Source organism: Cololabis saira, chromosome 17 (assembly GCF_033807715.1).
Source record: "Cololabis saira isolate AMF1-May2022 chromosome 17, fColSai1.1, whole genome shotgun sequence".
In the NCBI taxonomy this organism is placed as follows: Eukaryota; Metazoa; Chordata; class Actinopteri; order Beloniformes; family Belonidae; genus Cololabis; species Cololabis saira.
Window position 1 is genome coordinate 18,889,176 of NC_084603.1, and position 24,471 is coordinate 18,913,646.

The window sequence follows — 24,471 nt, forward strand, 5'->3', positions numbered from 1 at the left end:
TGTTATAAACATGTTATGAAAATTTTATAAATTAGTAAATAACTGAAAAGACCCCCCCTTTCTGTTATAAGCATGTTAGGAAAATGTTATAAATTAGTAAATAACTGAAAAGACCCCCCCCCCTTTGTGTTATAAGCATGTTATGAAAATATTATAAATTAATGAATAACTGAAAAGACCCCCCCCCCTTTGTGTTATAAACATGTTATGAAAATATTATAAATTAGTAAATAACTGAAAAGACCCCCCCTTTCTGTTATAAGCATGTTAGGAAAATGTTATAAATTAGTAAATAACTGAAAAGACCCCCCCTTTGTGTTATAAACATGTTATGAAATATTATAAATTAGTAAATAACTGAAAAGACCCCCCCCCCTTTGTGTTATAAGCATGTTATGAAAATATTATAAATTAGTAAATAACTGAAAAGACCCCCCCCTTTGTGTTATAAACATGTTATGAAAATATTATAAATTAGTAAATAACTGAAAAGACCCCCCCCTTTGTGTTATAAACATGTTATGAAAATATTATAAATTAGTAAATAACTGAAAATAACTGAAAAGACCCCCCTTTGTGTTATAAACATGTTATGAAAATATTATAAATTAGTAAATAACTGAAAAGACCCCCCCCTTTGTGTTATAAACATGTTATGAAAATTTTATAAATTAGTAAATAACTGAAAATAACTGAAAAGACCCCCCTTTGTGTTATAAACATGTTATGAAAATTTTATAAATTAGTAAATAACTGAAAATAACTGAAAAGACCCCCCCCCTTTGTGTTATAAACATGTTATGAAAATATTATAAATTAGTAAATAACTGAAAAGACCCCCCCCTTTGTGTTATAAACATGTTATGAAAATTTTATAAATTAGTAAATAACTGAAAATAACTGAAAAGACCCCCCCCTTTGTTATAAACATGTTATGAAAATATTATAAATTAGTAAATAACTGAAAAGTCCCCCCTTTGTGTTATAAACATGTGACAATTTTATAAATTAGTAAATAACTGAAAATAACTGAAAAGACCCCCCCCTTTGTGTTATAAACATGTTATAAAAATATTATTAATTATTAAATAACTGAAAAGACCCCCCCCTTTGTGTTATAAACATGTTATGAAAATTTTATAAATTAGTAAATAACTGAAAAAAACTGAAAAGACCCCCCCCCCCTTTGTGTTATAAACATGTTATGAAAATATTATAAATTAGTAAATAACTGAAAAGACCCCCCCCTTTGTGTTATAGACATGTTGTGAAAATTTTATAAATTAGTAAATAACTGAAAATAACTGAAAAGACCCCCCCCTTTGTGTTATAAACATGTTATGAAAATTTTATAAATTAGTAAATAACTGAAAATAACTGAAAAGACCCCCCCCCCCTTTGTGTTATAAACATGTTATGACAATATTATAAATTAGTAAATAACTGAAAATAACTGAAAAGACCCCCCCCCCTTTGTGTTATAAACATGTTATGAACATTTTATAAATTAGTAAATAACTGAAAATAACTGAAAAGACCCCCCCCCCTTTGTGTTATAAACATGTTGTGAAATTTTATAAATTAGTAAATAACTGAAAATAACTGAAAAGACCCCCCCCTTTGTGTTTATAAACATGTTGTGAAAATTTTATAAATTAGTAAATAACTGAAAATAACTGAAAAGACCCCCCCCTTTGTGTTATAAACATGTTATGAAAATATTATAAATTAGTAAATAACTGAAAAGTCCCCCCTTTGTGTTATAAACATGTTATGAAAATTTTATAAATTAGTAAATAACTGAAAATAACTGAAAGACCCCCCCCCTTTGTGTTATAAACATGTTATGAAAATTTTATAAATTAGTAAATAACTGAAAAGACCCCCCCTTTCTGTTATAAGCATGTTAGGAAAATGTTATAAATTAGTAAATAACTGAAAAGACCCCCCCCCCTTTGTGTTATAAGCATGTTATGAAAATATTATAAATTAATGAATAACTGAAAAGACCCCCCCCCCCTTTGTGTTATAAACATGTTATGAAAATATTATAAATTAGTAAATAACTGAAAAGACCCCCCCTTTCTGTTATAAGCATGTTAGGAAAATGTTATAAATTAGTAAATAACTGAAAAGACCCCCCCTTTGTGTTATAAACATGTTATGAAAATATTATAAATTAGTAAATAACTGAAAAGACCCCCCCCCCTTTGTGTTATAAGCATGTTATGAAAATATTATAAATTAGTAAATAACTGAAAAGACCCCCCCCTTTGTGTTATAAACATGTTATGAAAATATTATAAATTAGTAAATAACTGAAAAGACCCCCCCCTTTGTGTTATAAACATGTTATGAAAATATTATAAATTAGTAAATAACTGAAAATAACTGAAAAGACCCCCCCTTTGTGTTATAAACATGTTATGAAAATATTATAAATTAGTAAATAACTGAAAGACCCCCCCCTTTGTGTTATAAACATGTTATGAAAATTGTATAAATTAGTAAATAACTGAAAATAACTGAAAAGACCCCCCTTTGTGTTATAAACATGTTATGAAAATTTTATAAATTAGTAAATAACTGAAAATAACTGAAAAGACCCCCCCCTTTGTGTTATAAACATGTTATGAAAATATTATAAATTAGTAAATAACTGAAAAGACCCCCCCCCTTTGTGTTATAAACATGTTATGAAAATTTTATAAATTAGTAAATAACTGAAAATAACTGAAAAGACCCCCCCCTTTGTTATAAACATGTTATGAAAATATTATAAATTAGTAAATAACTGAAAAGTCCCCCCTTTGTGTTATAAACATGTTATGAAAATTTTATAAATTAGTAAATAACTGAAAATAACTGAAAAGACACCCCCGCTTTGTGTTATAAACATGTTATAAAAATATTATAAATTAGTAAATAACTGAAAAGACCCCCCCTTTGTGTTATAGACATGTTGTGAAAATTTTATAAATTAGTAAATAACTGAAAATAACTGAAAAGACCCCCCCCCTTTGTGTTATAAACATGTTATGAAAATTTTATAAATTAGTAAATAACTGAAAATAACTGAAAAGACCCCCCCCCCCTTTGTGTTATAAACATGTTATGACAATATTATAAATTAGTAAATAACTGAAAATAACTGAAAAGACCCCCCCCCCTTTGTGTTATAAACATGTTATGAACATTTTATAAATTAGTAAATAACTGAAAATAACTGAAAAGACCCCCCCCCTTTGTGTTATAGACATGTTGTGAAAATTTTATAAATTAGTAAATAACTGAAAATAACTGAAAAGACCCCCCCCTTTGTGTTATAAACATGTTATGAAAATTTTATAAATTAGTAAATAACTGAAAATAACTGAAAAGACCCCCCCCCCCCTTTGTGTTATAAACATGTTATGACAATATTATAAATTAGTAAATAACTGAAAATAACTGAAAAGACCCCCCCCCCTTTGTGTTATAAACATGTTATGAACATTTTATAAATTAGTAAATAACTGAAAATAACTGAAAAGACCCCCCCCCCTTTGTGTTATAAACATGTTGTGAAAATTTTATAAATTAGTAAATAACTGAAAATAACTGAAAAGACCCCCCCCTTTGTGTTATAAACATGTTGTGAAAATTTTATAAATTAGTAAATAACTGAAAATAACTGAAAAGACCCCCCCCTTTGTGTTATAAACATGTTGTGAAAATTTTATAAATTAGTAAATAACTGAAAATAACTGAAAAGACCCCCCCCCCTTTGTGTTACAAACATGTTATGAAAATATTATAAATTAGTAAATAACTGAAAAGACCCCACCCCTTTGTGTTATAAACATGTTATGAAAATTTTATAAATTAGTAAATAACTGAAAATAACTGAAAAGACCCCCCCCTTTGTGTTATAAACATGTTATGAAAATTTTATAAATTAGTAAATAACTGAAAATAACTGAAAAGACCCCCCCCCCCTTTGTGTTATAAACATGTTATGAAAATTTTATAAATTAGTAAATAACTGAAAATAACTGAAAAGACCCCCCCCCCTTTGTGTTATAAACATGTGAAAATTTTATAAATTATTAAATAACTGAAAATAACTGAAAAGACCCCCCCCCTTTGTGTTATAAACATGTTATGAAAATATTATAAATTAGTAAATAACTGAAAAGACCCCCCCCCTTTGTGTTATAAACATGTTATGAAAATTTTATAAATTAGTAAATAACTGAAAATAACTGAAAAGACCCCCCCTTTGTGTTATAAACATGTTGTGAAAATTTTATAAATTAGTAAATAACTGAAAAGACCCCCCCTTTGTGTTATAAACATGTTGTGAAAATTTTATAAATTAGTAAATAACTGAAAATAACTGAAAAGACCCTCCCCCTTTGTGTTATAAACATGTTATGAAAATTTTATAAATTAGTAAATAACTGAAAATAACTGAAAAGACCCCCCCCCTTTGTGTTATAAACATGTTGTGAAAATTTTATGAATGAGTAAATAACTGAAAATAACAAAAGATCCCCCCTTTGTGTTATAAACATGTTATGAAAATTTTATAAATTAGTAAATAACTGAAAAGACCCCCCCTTTGTGTTATAAACATGTTGTGAAAATTTTATAAATTAGTAAATAACTGAAAATAACTGAAAAGACCCCCCCCCTTTGTGTTATAAACATGTTATGAACATTTTATAAATTAGTAAATAACTGAAAATAACTGAAAAGACCCCCCCCCCTTTGTGTTATAAACATGTTATGAAAATAATATAAATTAGTAAATAACTGAAAAGACCCCCCCTTTGTGTTATAAACATGTTGTGAAAATTTTATAAATTAGTAAATAACTGAAAATAACTGAAAAGACCCCCCCCTTTGTTATAAACATGTTATGAAAATATTATAAATTATTAAATAACTGAAAATAACTGAAAAGACCCCCCCTTTGTGTTATAAACATGTTATGAAAATATTATAAATTAGTAAATAACTGAAAAGACCCCCCCTTTGTGTTATAAACATGTTATGAAAATTTTATAAATTAGTAAATAACTGAAAATAACTGAAAAGACCCCCCTTTGTGTTATAAACATGTTATGAAAATTTTATAAATTAGTAAATAACTGAAAATAACTGAAAAGACCCCCCCCTTTGTGTTATAAACATGTTATGAAAATATTATAAATTAGTAAATAACTGAAAAGACCCCCCCCCCCTTTGTGTTATAAACATGTTATGAAAATTTTATAAATTAGTAAATAACTGAAAATAACTGAAAAGACCCCCCCCTTTGTTATAAACATGTTATGAAAATATTATAAATTAGTAAATAACTGAAAAGTCCCCCCTTTGTGTTATAAACATGTTATGAAAATTTTATAAATTAGTAAATAACTGAAAATAACTGAAAAGACACCCCCCCTTTGTGTTATAAACATGTTATGAAAATTTTATAAATTAGTAAATAACTGAAAATAACTGAAAAGACCCCCCCTTTGTGTTATAAACATGTTATAAAAATATTATAAATTAGTAAATAACTGAAAAGACCCCCCCTTTGTGTTATAAACATGTGACAATTTTATAAATTAGTAAATAACTGAAAATAACTGAAAAGACCCCCCCCCTTTGTGTTATAAACATGTTATAAAAATATTATTAATTATTAAATAACTGAAAAGACCCCCCTTTGTGTTATAAACATGTTGTGACAATTTTATAAATTAGTAAATAACTGAAAATAACTGAAAAGACCCCCCCCCTTTGTGTTATAAACATGTTATAAAAATATTATTAATTATTAAATAACTGAAAAGACCCCCCTTTGTGTTATAAACATGTTGTGACAATTTTATAAATTAGTAAATAACTGAAAAAAACTGAAAAGACCCCCCCCTTTGTGTTATAAACATGTTATGAAAATATTATAAATTAGTAAATAACTGAAAAGACCCCCCCCCTTTGTGTTATAAACATGTTGTGAAAATTTTATAAATTAGTAAATAACTGAAAATAACTGAAAAGACCCCCCCCTTTGTGTTATAAACATGTTATGAACATTTTATAAATTAGTAAATAACTGAAAATAACTGAAAAGACCCCCCCCCTTTGTGTTATAAACATGTTGTGAAAATTTTATAAATTAGTAAATAACTGAAAATAACTGAAAAGACCCCCCCCTTTGTGTTATAAACATGTAAAAATTTTATAAATTATTAAATAACTGAAAATAACTGAAAAGACCCCCCCCTTTGTGTTATAAACATGTTATGAAAATATTATAAATTAGTAAATAACTGAAAAGACCCCCCCCCCTTTGTGTTATAAACATGTCATGAAAATTTTATAAATTAGTAAATAACTGAAAATAACTGAAAAGACCCCCCCTTTGTGTTATAAACATGTTGTGAAAATTTTATAAATTAGTAAATAACTGAAAAGACCCCCCCTTTGTGTTATAAACATGTTGTGAAAATTTTATAAATTAGTAAATAACTGAAAATAACTGAAAAGACCCTCCCCCTTTGTGTTATAAACATGTTATGAAAATTTTATAAATTAGTAAATAACTGAAAATAACTGAAAAGACCCCCCCCTTTGTGTTATAAACATGTTGTGAAAATTTTATGAATGAGTAAATAACTGAAAATAACAAAAGATCCCCCCTTTGTGTTATAAACATGTTATGAAAATTTTATAAATTAGTAAATAACTGAAAAGACCCCCCCTTTGTGTTATAAACATGTTGTGAAAATTTTATAAATTAGTAAATAACTGAAAATAACTGAAAAGACCCCCCCTTTGTGTTATAAACATGTTATGAACATTTTATAAATTAGTAAATAACTGAAAATAACTGAAAAGACCCCCCCCCCCCCCTTTGTGTTATAAACATGTTATGAAAATAATATAAATTAGTAAATAACTGAAAAGACCCCCCCCTTTGTGTTATAAACATGTTATGAAAATTTTATAAATTAGTAAATAACTGAAAATAACTGAAAAGACCCCCCCCCCCTTTGTGTTATAAACATGTTATGAAAATTTTATAAATTAGTAAATAACTGAAAATAACTGAAAAGACCCCCCCCTTTGTGTTATAAACATGTTGTGAAAATTTTATAAATTAGTAAATAACTGAAAATAACTGAAAAGACCCCCCCTTTGTGTTATAAACATGTTGTGAAAATTTTATAAATTAGTAAATAACTGAAAAGACCCCCCCTTTGTGTTATAAACATGTTGTGAAAATTTTATAAATTAGTAAATAACTGAAAATAACTGAAAAGACCCTCCCCCTTTGTGTTATAAACATGTTATGAAAATTTTATAAATTAGTAAATAACTGAAAATAACTGAAAAGACCCCCCCCCCTTTGTGTTATAAACATGTTGTGAAAATTTTATGAATGAGTAAATAACTGAAAATAACAAAAGATCCCCCCCTTTGTGTTATAAACATGTTATGAAAATTTTATAAATTAGTAAATAACTGAAAAGACCCCCCCCTTTGTGTTATAAACATGTTGTGAAAATTTTATGAATGAGTAAATAACTGAAAATAACAAAAGATCCCCCCCTTTGTGTTATAAACATGTTATGAAAATTTTATAAATTAGTAAATAACTGAAAAGACCCCCGCTTTGTGTTATAAACATGTTGTGAAAATTTTATAAATTAGTAAATAACTGAAAATAACTGAAAAGACCCCCCCCTTTGTGTTATAAACATGTTATGAACATTTTATAAATTAGTAAATAACTGAAAATAACTGAAAAGACCCCCCCCCTTTGTGTTATAAACATGTAGTGAAAATTTTATAAATTAGTAAATAACTGAAAATAACTGAAAAGACCCCCCCCTTTGTGTTATAAACATGTTATGAAAATAATATAAATTAGTAAATAACTGAAAAGACCCCCCCTTTGTGTTATAAACATGTTGTGAAAATTTTATAAATTAGTAAATAACTGAAAATAACTGAAAAGACCCCCCCCTTTGTGTTATAAACATGTTATGAACATTTTATAAATTAGTAAATAACTGAAAATAACTGAAAAGACCCCCCCCCCCCTTTGTGTTATAAACATGTGAAAATTTTATAAATTATTAAATAACTGAAAATAACTGAAAAGACCCCCCCCTTTGTGTTATAAACATGTTATGAAAATATTATAAATTAGTAAATAACTGAAAAGACCCCCCCCCCCCTTTGTGTTATAAACATGTTATGAAAATTTTATAAATTAGTAAATAACTGAAAATAACTGAAAAGACCCCCCCTTTGTGTTATAAACATGTTGTGAAAATTTTATAAATTAGTAAATAACTGAAAAGACCCCCCCCTTTGTGTTATAAACATGTTGTGAAAATTTTATAAATTAGTAAATAACTGAGAATAACTGAAAAGACCCTCCCCCTTTGTGTTATAAACATGTTATGAAAATTTTATAAATTAGTAAATAACTGAAAATAACTGAAAAGACCCCCCCCTTTGTGTTATAAACATGTTGTGAAAATTTTATGAATGAGTAAATAACTGAAAATAACAAAAGATCCCCCCTTTGTGTTATAAACATGTTATGAAAATTTTATAAATTAGTAAATAACTGAAAAGACCCCCCCTTTGTGTTATAAACATGTTGTGAAAATTTTATAAATTAGTAAATAACTGAAAATAACTGAAAAGACCCCCCCCTTTGTGTTATAAACATGTTATGAACATTTTATAAATTAGTAAATAACTGAAAATAACTGAAAAGACCCCCCCCTTTGTGTTATAAACATGTAGTGAAAATTTTATAAATTAGTAAATAACTGAAAATAACTGAAAAGACCCCCCCCCCTTTGTGTTATAAACATGTTATGAAAATAATATAAATTAGTAAATAACTGAAAAGACCCCCCTTTGTGTTATAAACATGTTGTGAAAATTTTATAAATTAGTAAATAACTGAAAATAACTGAAAAGACCCCCTCCCTTTGTGTTATAAACATGTTATGAAAATTTTATAAATTAGTAAATAACTGAAAATAACTGAAAAGACCCCCCCCCCCCTTTGTGTTATAAACATGTTATGAAAATTTTATAAATTAGTAAATAACTGAAAATAACTGAAAAGACCCCCCCCCCCTTTGTGTTATAAACATGTGAAAATTTCATAAATTATTAAATAACTGAAAATAACTGAAAAGACCCCCCCTTTGTGTTATAAACATGTTATGAAAATATTATAAATTAGTAAATAACTGAAAAGACCCCCCCCCTTTGTGTTATAAACATGTTGTGAAAATTTTATAAATTAGTAAATAACTGAAAATAACTGAAAAGACCCTCCCCTTTTGTGTTATAAACATGTTATGAAAATTTTATAAATTAGTAAATAACTGAAAATAATTGAAAAGACCCCCCCCCTTTGTGTTATAAACATGTTGTGAAAATTTTATGAATGAGTAAATAACTGAAAATAACAAAAGATCCCCCCCTTTGTGTTATAAACATGTTGTGAAAATTTTATAAATTAGTAAATAACTGAAAATAACTGAAAAGACCCCCCCCTTTGTGTTATAAACATGTTATGAAAATTTTATAAATTAGTAAATAACTGAAAATAACTGAAAAGACCCCCCCCCCTTTGTGTTATAAACATGTTATGACAATATTATAAATTAGTAAATAACTGAAAATAACTGAAAAGACCCCCCCCCCTTTGTGTTATAAACATGTAGTGAAAATTTTATAAATTAGTAAATAACTGAAACTAACTGAAAAGACCCCCCCTTTGTGTTATAAACATGTTATGAAAATATTATAAATTAGTAAATAACTGAAAATAACTGAAAAGACCCCCCCCCCCTTTGTGTTATAAACATGTTATGAAAATTTTATGAATTAGTAAATAACTGAAAATAACTGAAAAGACCCCCCCCCCTTTGTGTTATAAACATGTTATGAAAATATTATAAATTAGTAAATAACTGAAAAGACCCCCACCTTTGTGTTATAAACATGTGAAAATTTTATAAATTAGTAAATAACTGAAAATAACTGAAAAGACCCCCCCCTTTGTGTTATAAACATGTGATGAAAATTTTATAAATTAGTAAATAACTGAAAATAACTGAAAAGACCCCCCCCCCCCCTTTGTGTTATAAACATGTTGTGAAAATTTTATAAATTAGTAAATAACTGAAAATAACTGAAAAGACCCCCCCCCCTTTGTGTTATAAACATGTTGTGATAATTTTATAAATTAGTAAATAACTGAAAATAACTGAAAAGACCCCCCCTTTGTGTTATAAACATGTTATGACAATATTATAAATTAGTAAATAACTGAAAATAACTGAAAAGACCCCCCCCTTTGTGTTATAAACATGTTGTGAAAATTTTATAAATTAGTAAATAACTGAAAATAACTGAAAAGATCCCCCCCTTTGTGTTATAAACATGTTATGAAAATTTTATAAATTAGTAAATAACTGAAAATAACTGAAAAGTCCCCCCCCTTTGTGTTATAAACATGTGACAATTTTATAAATTAGTAAATAACTGAAAATAACTGAAAAGACCCCCCCTTTGTGTTATAAACATGTTATGAAAATTTTATAAATTAGTAAATAACTGAAAATAACTGAAAAGACCCTCCCCCTTCGTGTTATAAACATGTTATGAAAATTTTATAAATTAGTAAATAACTGAAAATAACTGAAAAGACCCCCCCCTTTGTGTTATAAACATGTTATGACAATATTATAAATTAGTAAATAACTGAAAATAACTGAAAAGACCCCCCCCTTTGTGTTATAAACATGTTATGACAATATTATAAATTAGTAAATAACTGAAAATAACTGAAAAGACCCCCCCCTTTGTGTTATAAACATGTTATGAAAATTTTATAAATTAGTAAATAACTGAAAATAACTGAAAAGACCCCCCCCTTTGTGTTATAAACATGTTATGAAAATATTATAAATTAGTAAATAACTGAAAAGACCCCCCCCTTTGTGTTATAAACATGTTATGAAAATATTATAAACTAGTAAATAACTGAAAAGACCCCCCCCTTTGTGTTATAAACATGTTGTGAAAATTTTATAAATTAGTAAATAACTGAAAATAACTGAAAAGACCCCCCTTTGTGTTATAAACATGTTGTGAAAATTTTATAAATTAGTAAATAACTGAAAATAACTGAAAAGACCCCCCCTTTGTGTTATAAACATGTTGTGAAAATTTTATGAATGAGTAAATAACTGAAAATAACAAAAGACCCCCCCCCTTTGTGTTATAAACATGTTATGAAAATTTTATAAATTAGTAAATAACTGAAAAGACCCCCCCTTTGTGTTATAAACATGTTATGAACATTTTATAAATTAGTAAATAACTGAAAATAACTGAAAAGACCCCCCCCTTTGTGTTATAAACATGTTGTGAAAATTTTATAAATTAGTAAATAACTGAAAATAACTGAAAAGACCCCCCCCTTTGTGTTATAAACATGTTATGAAAATAATATAAATTAGTAAATAACTGAAAAGACCCCCCCCTTTGTGTTATAAACATGTTGTGAAAATTTTTATAAATTAGTAAATAACCGAAAATAACTGAAAAGACCCCCCCCCCTTTGTGTTATAAACATGTTATGAAAATTTTATAAATTAGTAAATAACTGAAAATAACAAAAGACCCCCCCCCCTTTGTGTTATAAACATGTTGTGAAAATTTTATAAATTAGTAAATAACTGAAAATAACTGAAAAGACCCCCCCCCTTTGTGTTATAAACATGTTGTGATAATTTTATAAATTAGTAAATAACTGAAAATAACTGAAAAGACCCCCCCTTTGTGTTATAAACATGTTATGACAATATTATAAATTAGTAAATAACTGAAAATAACTGAAAAGACCCCCCCCTTTGTGTTATAAACATGTTGTGAAAATTTTATAAATTAGTAAATAACTGAAAATAACTGAAAAGATCCCCCCCTTTGTGTTATAAACATGTTATGAAAATTTTATAAATTAGTAAATAACTGAAAATAACTGAAAAGTCCCCCCCCTTTGTGTTATAAACATGTGACAATTTTATAAATTAGTAAATAACTGAAAATAACTGAAAAGACCCCCCCCTTTGTGTTATAAACATGTTATGAAAATTTTATAAATTAGTAAATAACTGAAAATAACTGAAAAGACCCCCCCCCCTTTGTGTTATAAACATGTTATGAAAATTTTATAAATTAGTAAATAACTGAAAATAACTGAAAAGACCCCCCCCTTTGTGTTATAAACATGTTATGAAAATTTTATAAATTAGTAAATAACTGAAAATAACTGAAAAGACCCCCCCCTTTGTGTTATAAACATGTTGTGAAAATTTTATAAATTAGTAAATAACTGAAAATAACTGAAAAGACCCCCCCCTTCGTGTTATAAACATGTTATGAAAATTTTATAAATTAGTAAATAACTGAAAATAACTGAAAAGACCCCCCCCCTTTGTGTTATAAACATGTTATGACAATATTATAAATTAGTAAATAACTGAAAATAACTGAAAAGACCCCCCCCCCTTTGTGTTATAAACATGTTATGACAATATTATAAATTAGTAAATAACTGAAAATAACTGAAAAGACCCCCCCCTTTGTGTTATAAACATGTTATGAAAATTTTATAAATTAGTAAATAACTGAAAATAACTGAAAAGACCCCCCCCTTTGTGTTATAAACATGTTATGAAAATTTTATAAATTAGTAAATAACTGAAAATAACTGAAAAGACCCCCCCCTTTGTGTTATAAACATGTTATGAAAATATTATAAATTAGTAAATAACTCAAAAGACCCCCCCCTTTGTGTTATAAACATGTTATGAAAATATTATAAACTAGTAAATAACTGAAAAGACCCCCCCCTTTGTGTTATAAACATGTTGTGAAAATTTTATAAATTAGTAAATAACTGAAAATAACTGAAAAGACCCCCCTTTGTGTTATAAACATGTTGTGAAAATTTTATAAATTAGTAAATAACTGAAAATAACTGAAAAGACCCCCCCTTTGTGTTATAAACATGTTGTGAAAATTTTATGAATGAGTAAATAACTGAAAATAACAAAAGACCCCCCCCCTTTGTGTTATAAACATGTTATGAAAATTTTATAAATTAGTAAATAACTGAAAAGACCCCCCCTTTGTGTTATAAACATGTTATGAACATTTTATAAATTAGTAAATAACTGAAAATAACTGAAAAGACCCCCCCCCTTTGTGTTATAAACATGTTATGAAAATTTTATAAATTAGTAAATAACTGAAAATAACTGAAAAGACCCCCCCCCTTTGTGTTATAAACATGTTATGAAAATAATATAAATTAGTAAATAACTGAAAAGACCCCCCCCTTTGTGTTATAAACATGTTGTAAAAATTTTATAAATTAGTAAATAACCGAAAATAACTGAAAAGACCCCCCCCCCTTTGTGTTATAAACATGTTATGAAAATTTTATAAATTAGTAAATAACTGAAAATAACAAAAGACCCCCCCCCTTTGTGTTATAAACATGTTATGAAAATAATATAAATTAGTAAATAACTGAAAAGACCCCCCCCTTTGTGTTATAAACATGTTGTGAAAATTTTATAAATTAGTAAATAACTGAAAATAACAAAAGACCCCCCCCCTTTGTGTTATAAACATGTTATGAAAATAATATAAATTAGTAAATAACTGAAAAGACCCCCCCCCTTTGTGTTATAAACATGTTGTGAAAATTTTATGAATGAGTAAATAACTGAAAATAACAAAAGACCCCCCCCTTTGTGTTATAAACATGTTATGAAAATTTTATAAATTAGTAAATAACTGAAAAGACCCCCCCCTTTGTGTTATAAACATGTTGTGAAAATTTTATAAATTAGTAAATAACTGAAAATAACTGAAAAGACCCCCCCCTTTGTGTTATAAACATGTTATGAAAATTTTATAAATTAGTAAATAACTGAAAAGACCCCCCCTTTGTGTTATAAACATGTTATGAACATTTTATAAATTAGTAAATAACTGAAAATAACTGAAAAGACCCCCCCCTTTGTGTTATAAACATGTTGTGAAAATTTTATAAATTAGTAAATAACTGAAAATAACTGAAAAGACCCCCCCCCTTTGTGTTATAAACATGTTGTGAAAATTTTATGAATGAGTAAATAACTGAAAATAACAAAAAGACCCCCCCCCTTTGTGTTATAAACATGTTATGAAAATAATATAAATTAGTAAATAACTGAAAAGACCCCCCCCCTTTGTGTTATAAACATGTTGTGAAAATTTTATGAATGAGTAAATAACTGAAAATAACAAAAGACCCCCCCCCCTTTGTGTTATAAACATGTTATGAAAATTTTATAAATTAGTAAATAACTGAAAAGACCCCCCCTTTGTGTTATAAACATGTTATGAAAATAATATAAATTAGTAAATAACTGAAAAGACCCCCCCCTTTGTGTTATAAACATGTTGTGAAAATTTTATAAATTAGTAAATAACTGAAAATAACTGAAAAGACCCCCCCCTTTGTGTTATAAACATGTGAAAATTTTATAAATTAGTAAATAACTGAAAATAACTGAAAAGACCCCCCCCCCCCTTTGTGTTATAAACATGTTATGAAAATTTTATAGATTAGTAAATAACTGAAAATAACTGAAAAGACCCCCCCCCCTTTGTGTTATAAACATGTTGTGAAAATTTTATAAATTAGTAAATAACTGAAAATAACTGAAAAGACGCCCCCCTTTGTGTTATAAACATGTTATGAAAATTTTATAAATTAGTAAATAACTGAAAATAACTGAAAAGACCCCCCCCCCTTTGTGTTATAAATATGTTGTGAAAATTTTATGAATTAGTAAATAACTGAAAATAACTGAAAAGACCCCCCCCTTTGTGTTATAAACATGTTATGAAAATTTTATAAATTAGTAAATCACTGAAAACAGAAAACTACGCAGAGACAAGGAGAAGGCCTACAGGAGCGGCGGCCGAGCCCTGTTCAGGCAGGCCAAAAACACACTGACAAGAGAAATCAGGAAGGCGAAGCGATCCTACGGCGAACGGCTGCAGAATCGCCTCTCTGCCAACCCTGACCCCTCGTCTGTGTGGAGAGGCCTGCAGAACATCACTGGGTTCAAAAGACCAGCTCCACGCCCTGCAGGCAACCGCAAACTCGCCAACCAGCTTAACAGCTTTTACTGCCGGTTCGACTCATCATCATCACCATCATCATCACCTTCATCATCATCATCATCATCACCATCATCATCACCTTCATCATCATCATCATCATCATCATCATCACCTTCATCATCATCACCATCATCATCATCACCTTCATCATCTTCATCATCATCATCACCTTCATCATCATCACCATCATCATCATCACCATCATCATCACCTTCATCATCTTCATCATCATCATCACTTTCATCATCATCACCATCATCATCACCTTCATCATCATCATCATCATCATCACCTTCATCATCATCACCATCATCATCATCACCATCATCATCACCTTCATCATCTTCATCATCATCATCACTTTCATCATCTTCATCATCATCATCACCTTCATCATCATCATCATCATCATCACCTTCATCATCATCACCATCATCATCATCATCATCACCATCATCATCACCTTCATCATCTTCATCATCATCATCACCTTCATCATCTTCATCATCATCATCACCTTCATCATCATCATCACCTTCATCATCATCATCATCATCATCACCTTCATCATCATCACCTTCATCATCACCACCTCCCCCCCCTCACCCTCCCACCCTGCGGCTCCACCATCACCATCCCCCTCCTCCCCCCCTGCGGCTACACCTCCACCATCCCCCCCCCCCCACTGCCCACCTTTTCACACCTCACCTCAGCCAACCCCCCCCACCTCTGTCTACCCCCCTCCCCCCACCCAAGACCCTGCCTGCACTGAAGATCTCTGTGGAAGACGTGTGCCGGCTGTTCAAAAGGCAGAAGATCAGGAAGGCTCCAGGCCCGGACGGCGTGTCCCCTTCCTGCCTGAGAGCCTGCGCCGAGCAGCTGGCTCCCACCTTCACACGGATCTTTAACCGGTCCCTGGAGCTGTGTGAGGTGCCCTCATGCTTCAAACGCTCCACCATCATCCCAGTCCCCAAGAAACCCACCATCACTGGTCTAAATGACTACAGACCCGTCGCCCTGACGTCTGTGGTCATGAAGACCTTTGAGCGACTGGTGTTGAGCCACCTGAAGAACACCACAGGCTCCCTGCTCGACCCCCTGCAGTTTGCCTACCGGGCAAACAGGTCGGTGGATGACGCAGTCAACATAGGACTGCATTACATCCTGCGTCATCTCGATACCTCAGGGACTTATGCCAGGATCCTGTTTGTGGACTTCAGCTCGGCGTTCAACACGATCGCACCCGCAATCCTCCACCAGAAGCTCACCCAGCTCACCGTGCCTGCCCCCACCTGTCAGTGGATTACCAGCTTCCTGAGTGACAGGAGGCAGCAGGTGAGGCTGGGGAGCATCACATCCAGCACCCGTACCATCAGCACTGGCGCCCCCCAGGGGTGCGTCCTCTCGCCACTGCTCTTCTCCCTCTACACTAACAACTGCACCTCAGGGGACTCGTCTGTGAAGCTCCTGAAGTACGCGGACGACACCACCGTCATCGGCCTGATCCGGGAAGGTGACGAGTCCGCGTACAGACGGGAGGTGGATCAGCTGGTCCACTGGTGCGGTCGGAACCACCTGGAACTGAACCCGCTCAAGACTGTGGAGTTGACAGTGGACTTCAGGAAAAACCCACTGCCACTCCTCCCCCTCACCATCCTCAACAGCACCGTCTCCTCCACAGACTCCTTCAAGTTCCTGGGGTCCACCATCTCCCGGGACCTGAAGTGGTCCACCCACATCAACTCCATCAGGAAGAAGGCGCAGCAGAGGTTGTACTTCCTGCGGCAGCTCAGGAAGTTCAACCTGCCACAGCAGCTGCTGATCACTTTTTACACTGCCATCATCCAGTCTGTTCTCTGCTCTTCCATCACTGTCTGGTTTGCATCAGCCACCAAACTAGACAGGCACAGACTGCAACGGACCATCAGGACTGCAGAGAGGATAGTTGGGACTAACCTCCCATCTATCGAAGACCTGTACCGGTCCAGGACCAGGAAACGGGCAGGTATCATCTCTGCGGACCCCTCACACCCGGGACACCGCCTGTTCCAACTCCTCCCCTCTGGACGGCGCTACAGAGCACTGTACGCCAAAACCTCCAGACACAAAGACAGTTTCTTCCCGCAAGCGGTTGCTCTGATGAACTCCCACAAATAATAAGTCTCAGAGTAACCAAACACGTGCAATAAAAATCATCCAGCACCCTTAATAATCATGTCTGCCTCACTCTGCTGCACCTCTCACTTTTGTACTTCCTTTTGTATAATTTTTTGTATTTTTTGTATAATTTGTCTGTTAAAATTGTATATAGGTTATACTTATACTTATTCTTATTTTTATTCAGAACTATCCTTCTTTTATCACTACCTCAAACTGCTGCACCTTAAAATGTTAAAATGTTTATACTGTAGATAGTAATACCACATTTGTTTATTGTTTATTTGTTTATTGTTTATTTTATTACTACCAAAGAGCGAAATAACCGAATCAAATTCCTTGTTGGACAATGTTCGAACCTGGCCAATAAAGCTGATTCTGATTCTGATTCTGATTCTGATATATATATATATATATATATATATATATATATATATATATATACATACATACATACATACATACAGTCATTACTTGATATCGAACAATCAAATTTTATTATTTTGGATTTAATGAATAATGGATTGGTGTGTTCTAGATAACCGGCATTGTGCATAATTCTGATAGCTCTTTTTTTGGAGAAGGAATACTGGTTCCAAAGTACTTTTATATGTATTGCCCCAGACCTCTATACAGTAATTTAAATAAGGTAAAACCATTGAACAGTACAGAGTGTGGAGTGATTTGCTGTATAGGAAGTGTCTAGTTTTTGCCATTATTGAGATGGAGGGGCACTGCTGTGCTTCTTACTCTGTTACACTCACACGGATTAACTCAGTGTGGTTCCCCAGGGTGACCACACCTGAAGTGCCCCCCTCCTCCCACATTTGACAAAAAAAAAGGGAAATTTACTATATAAATTATAAATACCATAGATTTACATGAACGTATTGCTGAAGTACATGCTCAACACTCATACTACAAATAAATGTAAGACAAGCAACCGACTAAGAGTAACACCACAGATAGACATGAGTCCACAAACGCCATACTACACTGATGCTCCGATCAGAATAAAACTCACATGCCAATGTAACACCACATGTTAACTATCATCATTTCCATCATATATGGCCTATCTGGGGACTACATGCAAAACTATTACAGCATATGACTAAACAATCAAACAGGCCTACTGAATGAGCTGATGTGAAGGTAGGGAACAGCACACTCACTCAAAGGCAATTTGTTTTATTTTATTATTATTATTATTATTATTATTATTATTATTATTATTATTATTATTATTATTATTATTATTATTATTATTATTATTATTATTATTATTATTATTATTATTATTTTCATGTATTTTTATTATATCATTGGTTATTGCTGTACCTGTTTGCTTCTCTTCCAGCAAATTTATAGAGAAAATAACAACATATGACATATATGGTCCAGTTAGTCATTTGATTTTGTGCCCTGGGCGCTCGCCTGGTTCAGTATATAGATAATCCAGCCTAGGTTACACTCAGACCTGCCTACTTTTTAAAGAGTTAATTCACATGCAGGTGGTACGTTCAAAGATTGCAGTTCTCGGATATTTATGAAAGTGTTTGGACTTAAAGTTAAATAACATGTGGACTGATGGGTATATTAATATGGAGTTAATATTTTCTCACAGATTTGTTCTGCCTTCACAGGTGCAGGTCGACTTGAGCTGTGTTCAAGTCTTCTGGAGGGAGGGCTCACCCCCAGTCTAGGTGAAGCAGCACTGTTCACTTCTGTAGGTCTGTTGAAGAAGCTCTCAAGCCCATAAATAAGCTCATACGCCTACTTTTTTTCTGCTTCTTGTTTGTTTTGGCCACAGGTCTGCTACAGGTGGTGAAGCAGTACATCAAAATCCCAGTTTATGTGATGATAAGGCCTCGTGGGGGCGACTTCCTTTACTCAGACCGGGAAGTGGAGGTGATGAGGAAGGACATAGAGTTGATGAAGAGCAAAGGAGCCGATGGACTGGTGCTGGGAGCCCTGACAGAGGACGGACGAGTAGATGGAGAGCTTTGCATGGAGCTATTGGGTAATGGCTGTAATTTATCTAACCTGCCTAGCGAGGCCAAGCAATAAATCACAACTACTGTGCTGTTTCACCAAGTTATTTCAAGAGATCAATTGCTAATTACACAAAATATCACACAGGTATACCACATGAATTCCCTGAAATTGCATTTTAACATATTATTTCCATGCTCCAAAATATATCAGGATTCTTTCAAGGAATTTTCTTTTTTGAATTGTCTATTTGGCACTCAATTATAGTTCCCATATACATTTTTCAGCTATATAGTTAAAATAAATAAAGAAATGTGCTCTTTTTCAAGCTGTGAAGCTGATTAGGCACACAGATTGATCTGTGAAGAAGGGAAGTTGGTTAGGAAAAATGTGTGATTCCTAAAGTTACGTTCAAACTGCAGCTCACTTCCAGTTTTAATAATTTTGGGTTTAATAATTTTTTCTTTTTTTCCCCCCAAAACTGATCCAGGCCACTTTCATATATGGTCCTAAATCCGATCCATATCTGACTTTCGCGTCACATACCTCTGTACAGACGTAGCAGCACAAAAGGCCATCATTAACATTTGTGTTCTCCTTTTTCTCAATCTCCTACTTTCCTTCATCATTTGGGCATAATTCTGTTGGTTCTGACAAGTCCTTCCAAATTGCTAGACAAACACGTGAAGCATCTATATTTACTTCTGTAAACACCACGTACTGTGTGACGTTGTGTTTTCCTCGACTCATGTGTGTCACTTCAGGGCCGCCTACCGCTCACACTTAAGTTTGATGAAAGTGGCAACAAAATTATAACGTATGAGGGCAGCGTGACAGCAGGGATGTCTGTAAAAGGTTTCGGATAGAAATGGGGCTCCGCTCCGTTTAGGATCGACCCAGAGCACCTTCTTGTTTGTCATGGTGACGGATCGGCTGAGAGATGATTGTAGTGCGGAGTCTCAATTGACACTATTTGCAGACGACATTGACATTCGTGAGAGTTACTGTTAGAGCCATAGAAAGACAGACTAGGTGCATAAAAGAAAGGGAAGCAGATGGAATGGTCGGGATGAGAAGAGTAGAGGTGAGGAAATCAGCAGCTTAAATATTTGTGTTTAACTGAGATGGAGAAGAGAATGCAGACAGGATGGTGTGGCTGGAGCAGAGTATCCGGAGTCATCTATCATGGAAGAGTAGTGGCAAGAGTAACCAAACAGAGACCAGTCTTCCTCTATGGCTTGGAGAGAGTGGCACTGGCAAAGAGACGAGAAGTAGAGCTGGAATCTGCAGGGATGAAGGTGTTCACGTTTACTTCGGAAGTGACAATGGTGGATAGCATTAAAAAGAAACTCTTCAGCTGAAACAGAAGAAGTGAAATGATGCAACAGTTTGGAAATGTCTGCTAAAAGTTTAAAATGCTTTTGACTAAAAAGTAGCTCAGTACTCAGAGGAATGATTATCATCTTTAAAAAAAGAGTTAGTCAGTGATAAAGACAAGCAAGTCACTCAAGGAAGCATTAACTGATTGTGTTTTTGCTTGGTGGATGAGGAGACCAAACAAGTGGAAAAAATGTCAGACTTTTGCTGTTTTTTAATGGAAATAAAATTCATAGATATGAGAGTATCAAATCAAATCAAATCAAACTTTATTTATAAAGCACCTTTCATACATAAAATGCAACACAAAGTGCTTTACATAAAACATGAGTAGTTAACGATTGATATAAATTACAAAGTGGTATAGTGATATGGTAGTAATCTTGTGGATGGTGAGAACTGCACTTGAATTGAAAGTCACAGGGAAAGTCAACAGTCCTCTTTGGGGTCTAAGTACATGTTCTATTGTTAATAATCACTACAAGACGTGTTAGCCAGAAATATATCTATAGCCATCCAAATATCTGAAATAAAGTGCTATGGACTTATCAAAGAAAGAAAAAAAAACAGTTCATGACCCTGAGCAGGCCACCTCATCCATCTAACAGACTGGATACAATGAAACGACATTTATTGATGGTGCTACTGCTGACAGAAGCAGCACGATGAAATTTAGGGACAGAGTAAATCAATCACCCCGTCTCAATCTATCTCACCTCTCATTAGCTGCAAACCAGTGACGAGCTAAATGGTGCTGACTTTATACTTGGGTCAGCTTGAATATTAAAAAAAACAACAGGGACTGTAATTATGTACAAATCAAACGCTATGTCCAGCATTCAGTATTTGAAAATTTGAAAATCACAATGTTTTTTTTAATATTCTGTTTTGTGTGTATTTATTGTGTGTATGTGTTTTTATGTTGCTTATTCCTTGTTTTTTCATGTTGTTTTTTTTTTGTGTTTTTTCTTTGCTCACCAGCTGCTGCTCGACCTTTGCCTGTCACCTTCCACCGAGGTAAACATTTTTTTCTCTTTTAAAGCAATTATAGCCTTTTTAAATTGTGTGCACCTGTCAGTGGTCTCTGTTGAGGGTGAAAGTAGCAGATCCTCCATCGTGTAACAGCTCTTTAGACTGCTTTCATCAGTGCTTCTAATAATAGCACTTGAAAGAGCAGAAAGACCCACTGGAGAGTCTGAATTCATGTTATGAATGGTATATTGATCTCGCTACAGCTTTTGACATGGTTCACGACCCAGCAGTCGCTCTGGAGGCTCTGATATCGTTAGGGTTTGAGCGTGTGTTGACAAGTGGCTGCGATTGCTCTGCTTTGGAGGGACTGCCTCTCATTAAACGACTCGTTGATCAGGTACGTATGCAGACATATCTAGAATCCAGAAAACTGCTTTGTTTATAAATAGATCATTTAAATAACATGTTTTTTCTCTTTTTTCTGCCATTTTAACATCCTAATCTCCACTCAACAGGCTAAAGGAAGAATTATTGTAATGCCAGGTTAGCTATTTTTTCTCCCCTCTCCCCTCTTTTTCATATCTGTTTTTTTTTTATATATAATTTCATGTCTTTTTTTTTCTTTTCTGATAACAGGAGCGGGTATCACAGAAAGAAACTTGCAGAGAATACTTGAAGGGTCGGGAGCTGAGGAGTTTCTCTGTTCAGCCCGCTCCAGCAGGGACTCCACAATGAAGTTTAGGTAAGTCTGTCACCAGCCTGCAACTTTGAATCTACTTTGGTCAGAAATGTTGAATCACGTTTCATTTGCAGGAACACTTGCGTGACGATGGGAGCGACTTTATCAGCTCCTGAGTACGGCCTGAAGGTGTCAGATGTGAGCAAAGTCCGGGCTCTGAACGCAATCGCGAAAAATACCTTGTGATTGCTTTCTACACAGACTGCAGAAGAATATCTCAGAATGTGGGGGGGAATAACACCCCTGATGTTTGGTTATTTATTTTCATAAATGCATTTCCAAACTGCTACAAGTGTGTTTTTAGATTTCCTTTTTGAAGGAAAGGTCACCAATCGGTCCCTGTATCATTGGAGTTGCAGCAGAGTGCTGCAGCCTTCATTTGAAGAATCTCACAAAGCAAGAGCTGTGAATGATTAACAATTATTTTTGTAAACATTTGACCCCAGGGTGCAAAACATGCCAAAAACTGAACAATAAAACCGGGAGAAGGCCAAAATGGTTATCAGTGTAACAGAAAGCATTAATAACAAAAAGCTGCATTTTTACTAAATATTTTCTGAGATGTTTCTGGTCTGTTTTCTGTGTTTTGTCCAGTCTTGTGTTTTATACCTGAAGGCTGAATGCCAAAAGGAAATCTATGAGACTGCTATTTTAATAACTGTTCATACAAATGTTTCAGTGTGTGCTTATTAAAACATTTGTGAACAAAACCAATATATGTTTGAGCTCAGCTTCTTGTTTTTGAAGATCATAATTTAGTTTTCAGTCAATGATAAAGAGACATATACAGTTTTTGAGTGTATGCAGACCCTTAGCCAAATATGCAGATGAGCAAATTTGCAAAAATCTCATGGACAGCTGTCTAGTTGGCTTAATCACAAATCAGACCGTACTGTAGGAGCACATGACTAGCATAAAGCTTCAGAACTCAGGAGTGGTGATGTGCAATACAAACAAGGGGATGATTTAAAAAAAAAAAATCAAAACTGGAGTTAAGTGTTTTCTGTTTTAGACCTGCATTTTTCCTTTCTTTTTATTTTTTTAGTCAAATGCAAAGTGTTTGATCGATTCTATGTTTATCCCTGTAATGAAAGAGGCATTGTGACTTTACTCACTGTGTTCAAAATTTAATAAAGGTCTGAAAATTTCAGAAAAAAAAAAAAAAGTATGTTGTTTTGTTTTAGAAAAGGGCATTTAAATGCAAAATAATGCTTCACTTACACTGACTTTTGGAGTTGAAATTGGAGGTTCAATACCCATGTCTCTTAAATAGTGGTTTGTAATCGCTAACCCACTTAAATTGATTCTTGTTTCATGACGAACACTTGTTTCAAAAGGATTTTAAGGAGTCAGTGAGCATGTGATGTTAGTAAAAATGTGCTGAATTGATGTCATGTCACTGTTTTTCTTTTCTTTTTTTTCATCAAATTCAAACAGGTTTCAGTCTTAAAGCTTAAATGTGCAAGATATCAATCAATCATATGTAATTATTTTTGTGAATAATACATTTATTTTAAGAGGAAGCAGTCCAAAGCACATCGCTGTAGACTGAGTCATGTGCTGGTCATGTGGCAATGAAACCATACCGTGAACTTTACAGTGCAGTAATTATGCACACAAACGTGACCCAGTGGAGGAGGTTTAGTGAGTCATGGGAAAGACCTGCAGCCTTTTCAACGATGAAACCGTTAATGAAAGGTGAAGCTTCATACAGTTTATTACTATTTATTTTATACGGCATGGTTGTTTATTTTTTATTTTTTGGCCAAACCTTATCCCCTTGAGCTCTAGTTTTAGTTTACTCTGTCCCTATGTTCCGTGGGCTGCCAGATAGCTCACCTGGTTGACCAAACACTGCATTCATAAACTCCAGGCTTTCTTGCATATCTATGCAGACACGGGTTCACAGGTCAATTTATGCTTTGTACACCAGAGTTTAGCAGTTTCTTTAAACTTTTTTC

The 24,471-nt window shown here is 32.8% G+C and overlaps 1 protein-coding gene across 1 annotated transcript in view; it reads left to right on the forward strand.

Moving 5' to 3' along the window:
* Positions 1 to 23,646, forward strand: part of LOC133464117 (copper homeostasis protein cutC homolog) — a 30,700-nt gene extending 7,054 nt beyond the window's left edge. Inside the window, exons 3-11 of the mRNA XM_061746104.1 lie at positions 15,024 to 15,281; positions 16,080 to 16,195; positions 19,074 to 19,133; positions 19,241 to 19,450; positions 21,781 to 21,816; positions 22,035 to 22,168; positions 22,287 to 22,314; positions 22,408 to 22,513; positions 22,585 to 23,646. Of these exons, the coding sequence (XP_061602088.1) occupies positions 15,024 to 15,281; positions 16,080 to 16,195; positions 19,074 to 19,133; positions 19,241 to 19,450; positions 21,781 to 21,816; positions 22,035 to 22,168; positions 22,287 to 22,314; positions 22,408 to 22,513; positions 22,585 to 22,696 (1,060 nt within the window). The 3' untranslated portion in view covers positions 22,697 to 23,646. The remainder of the gene's footprint in view (positions 1 to 15,023; positions 15,282 to 16,079; positions 16,196 to 19,073; positions 19,134 to 19,240; positions 19,451 to 21,780; positions 21,817 to 22,034; positions 22,169 to 22,286; positions 22,315 to 22,407; positions 22,514 to 22,584) is intronic.
* The last annotated feature ends 825 nt before the right edge of the window (positions 23,647 to 24,471 follow it).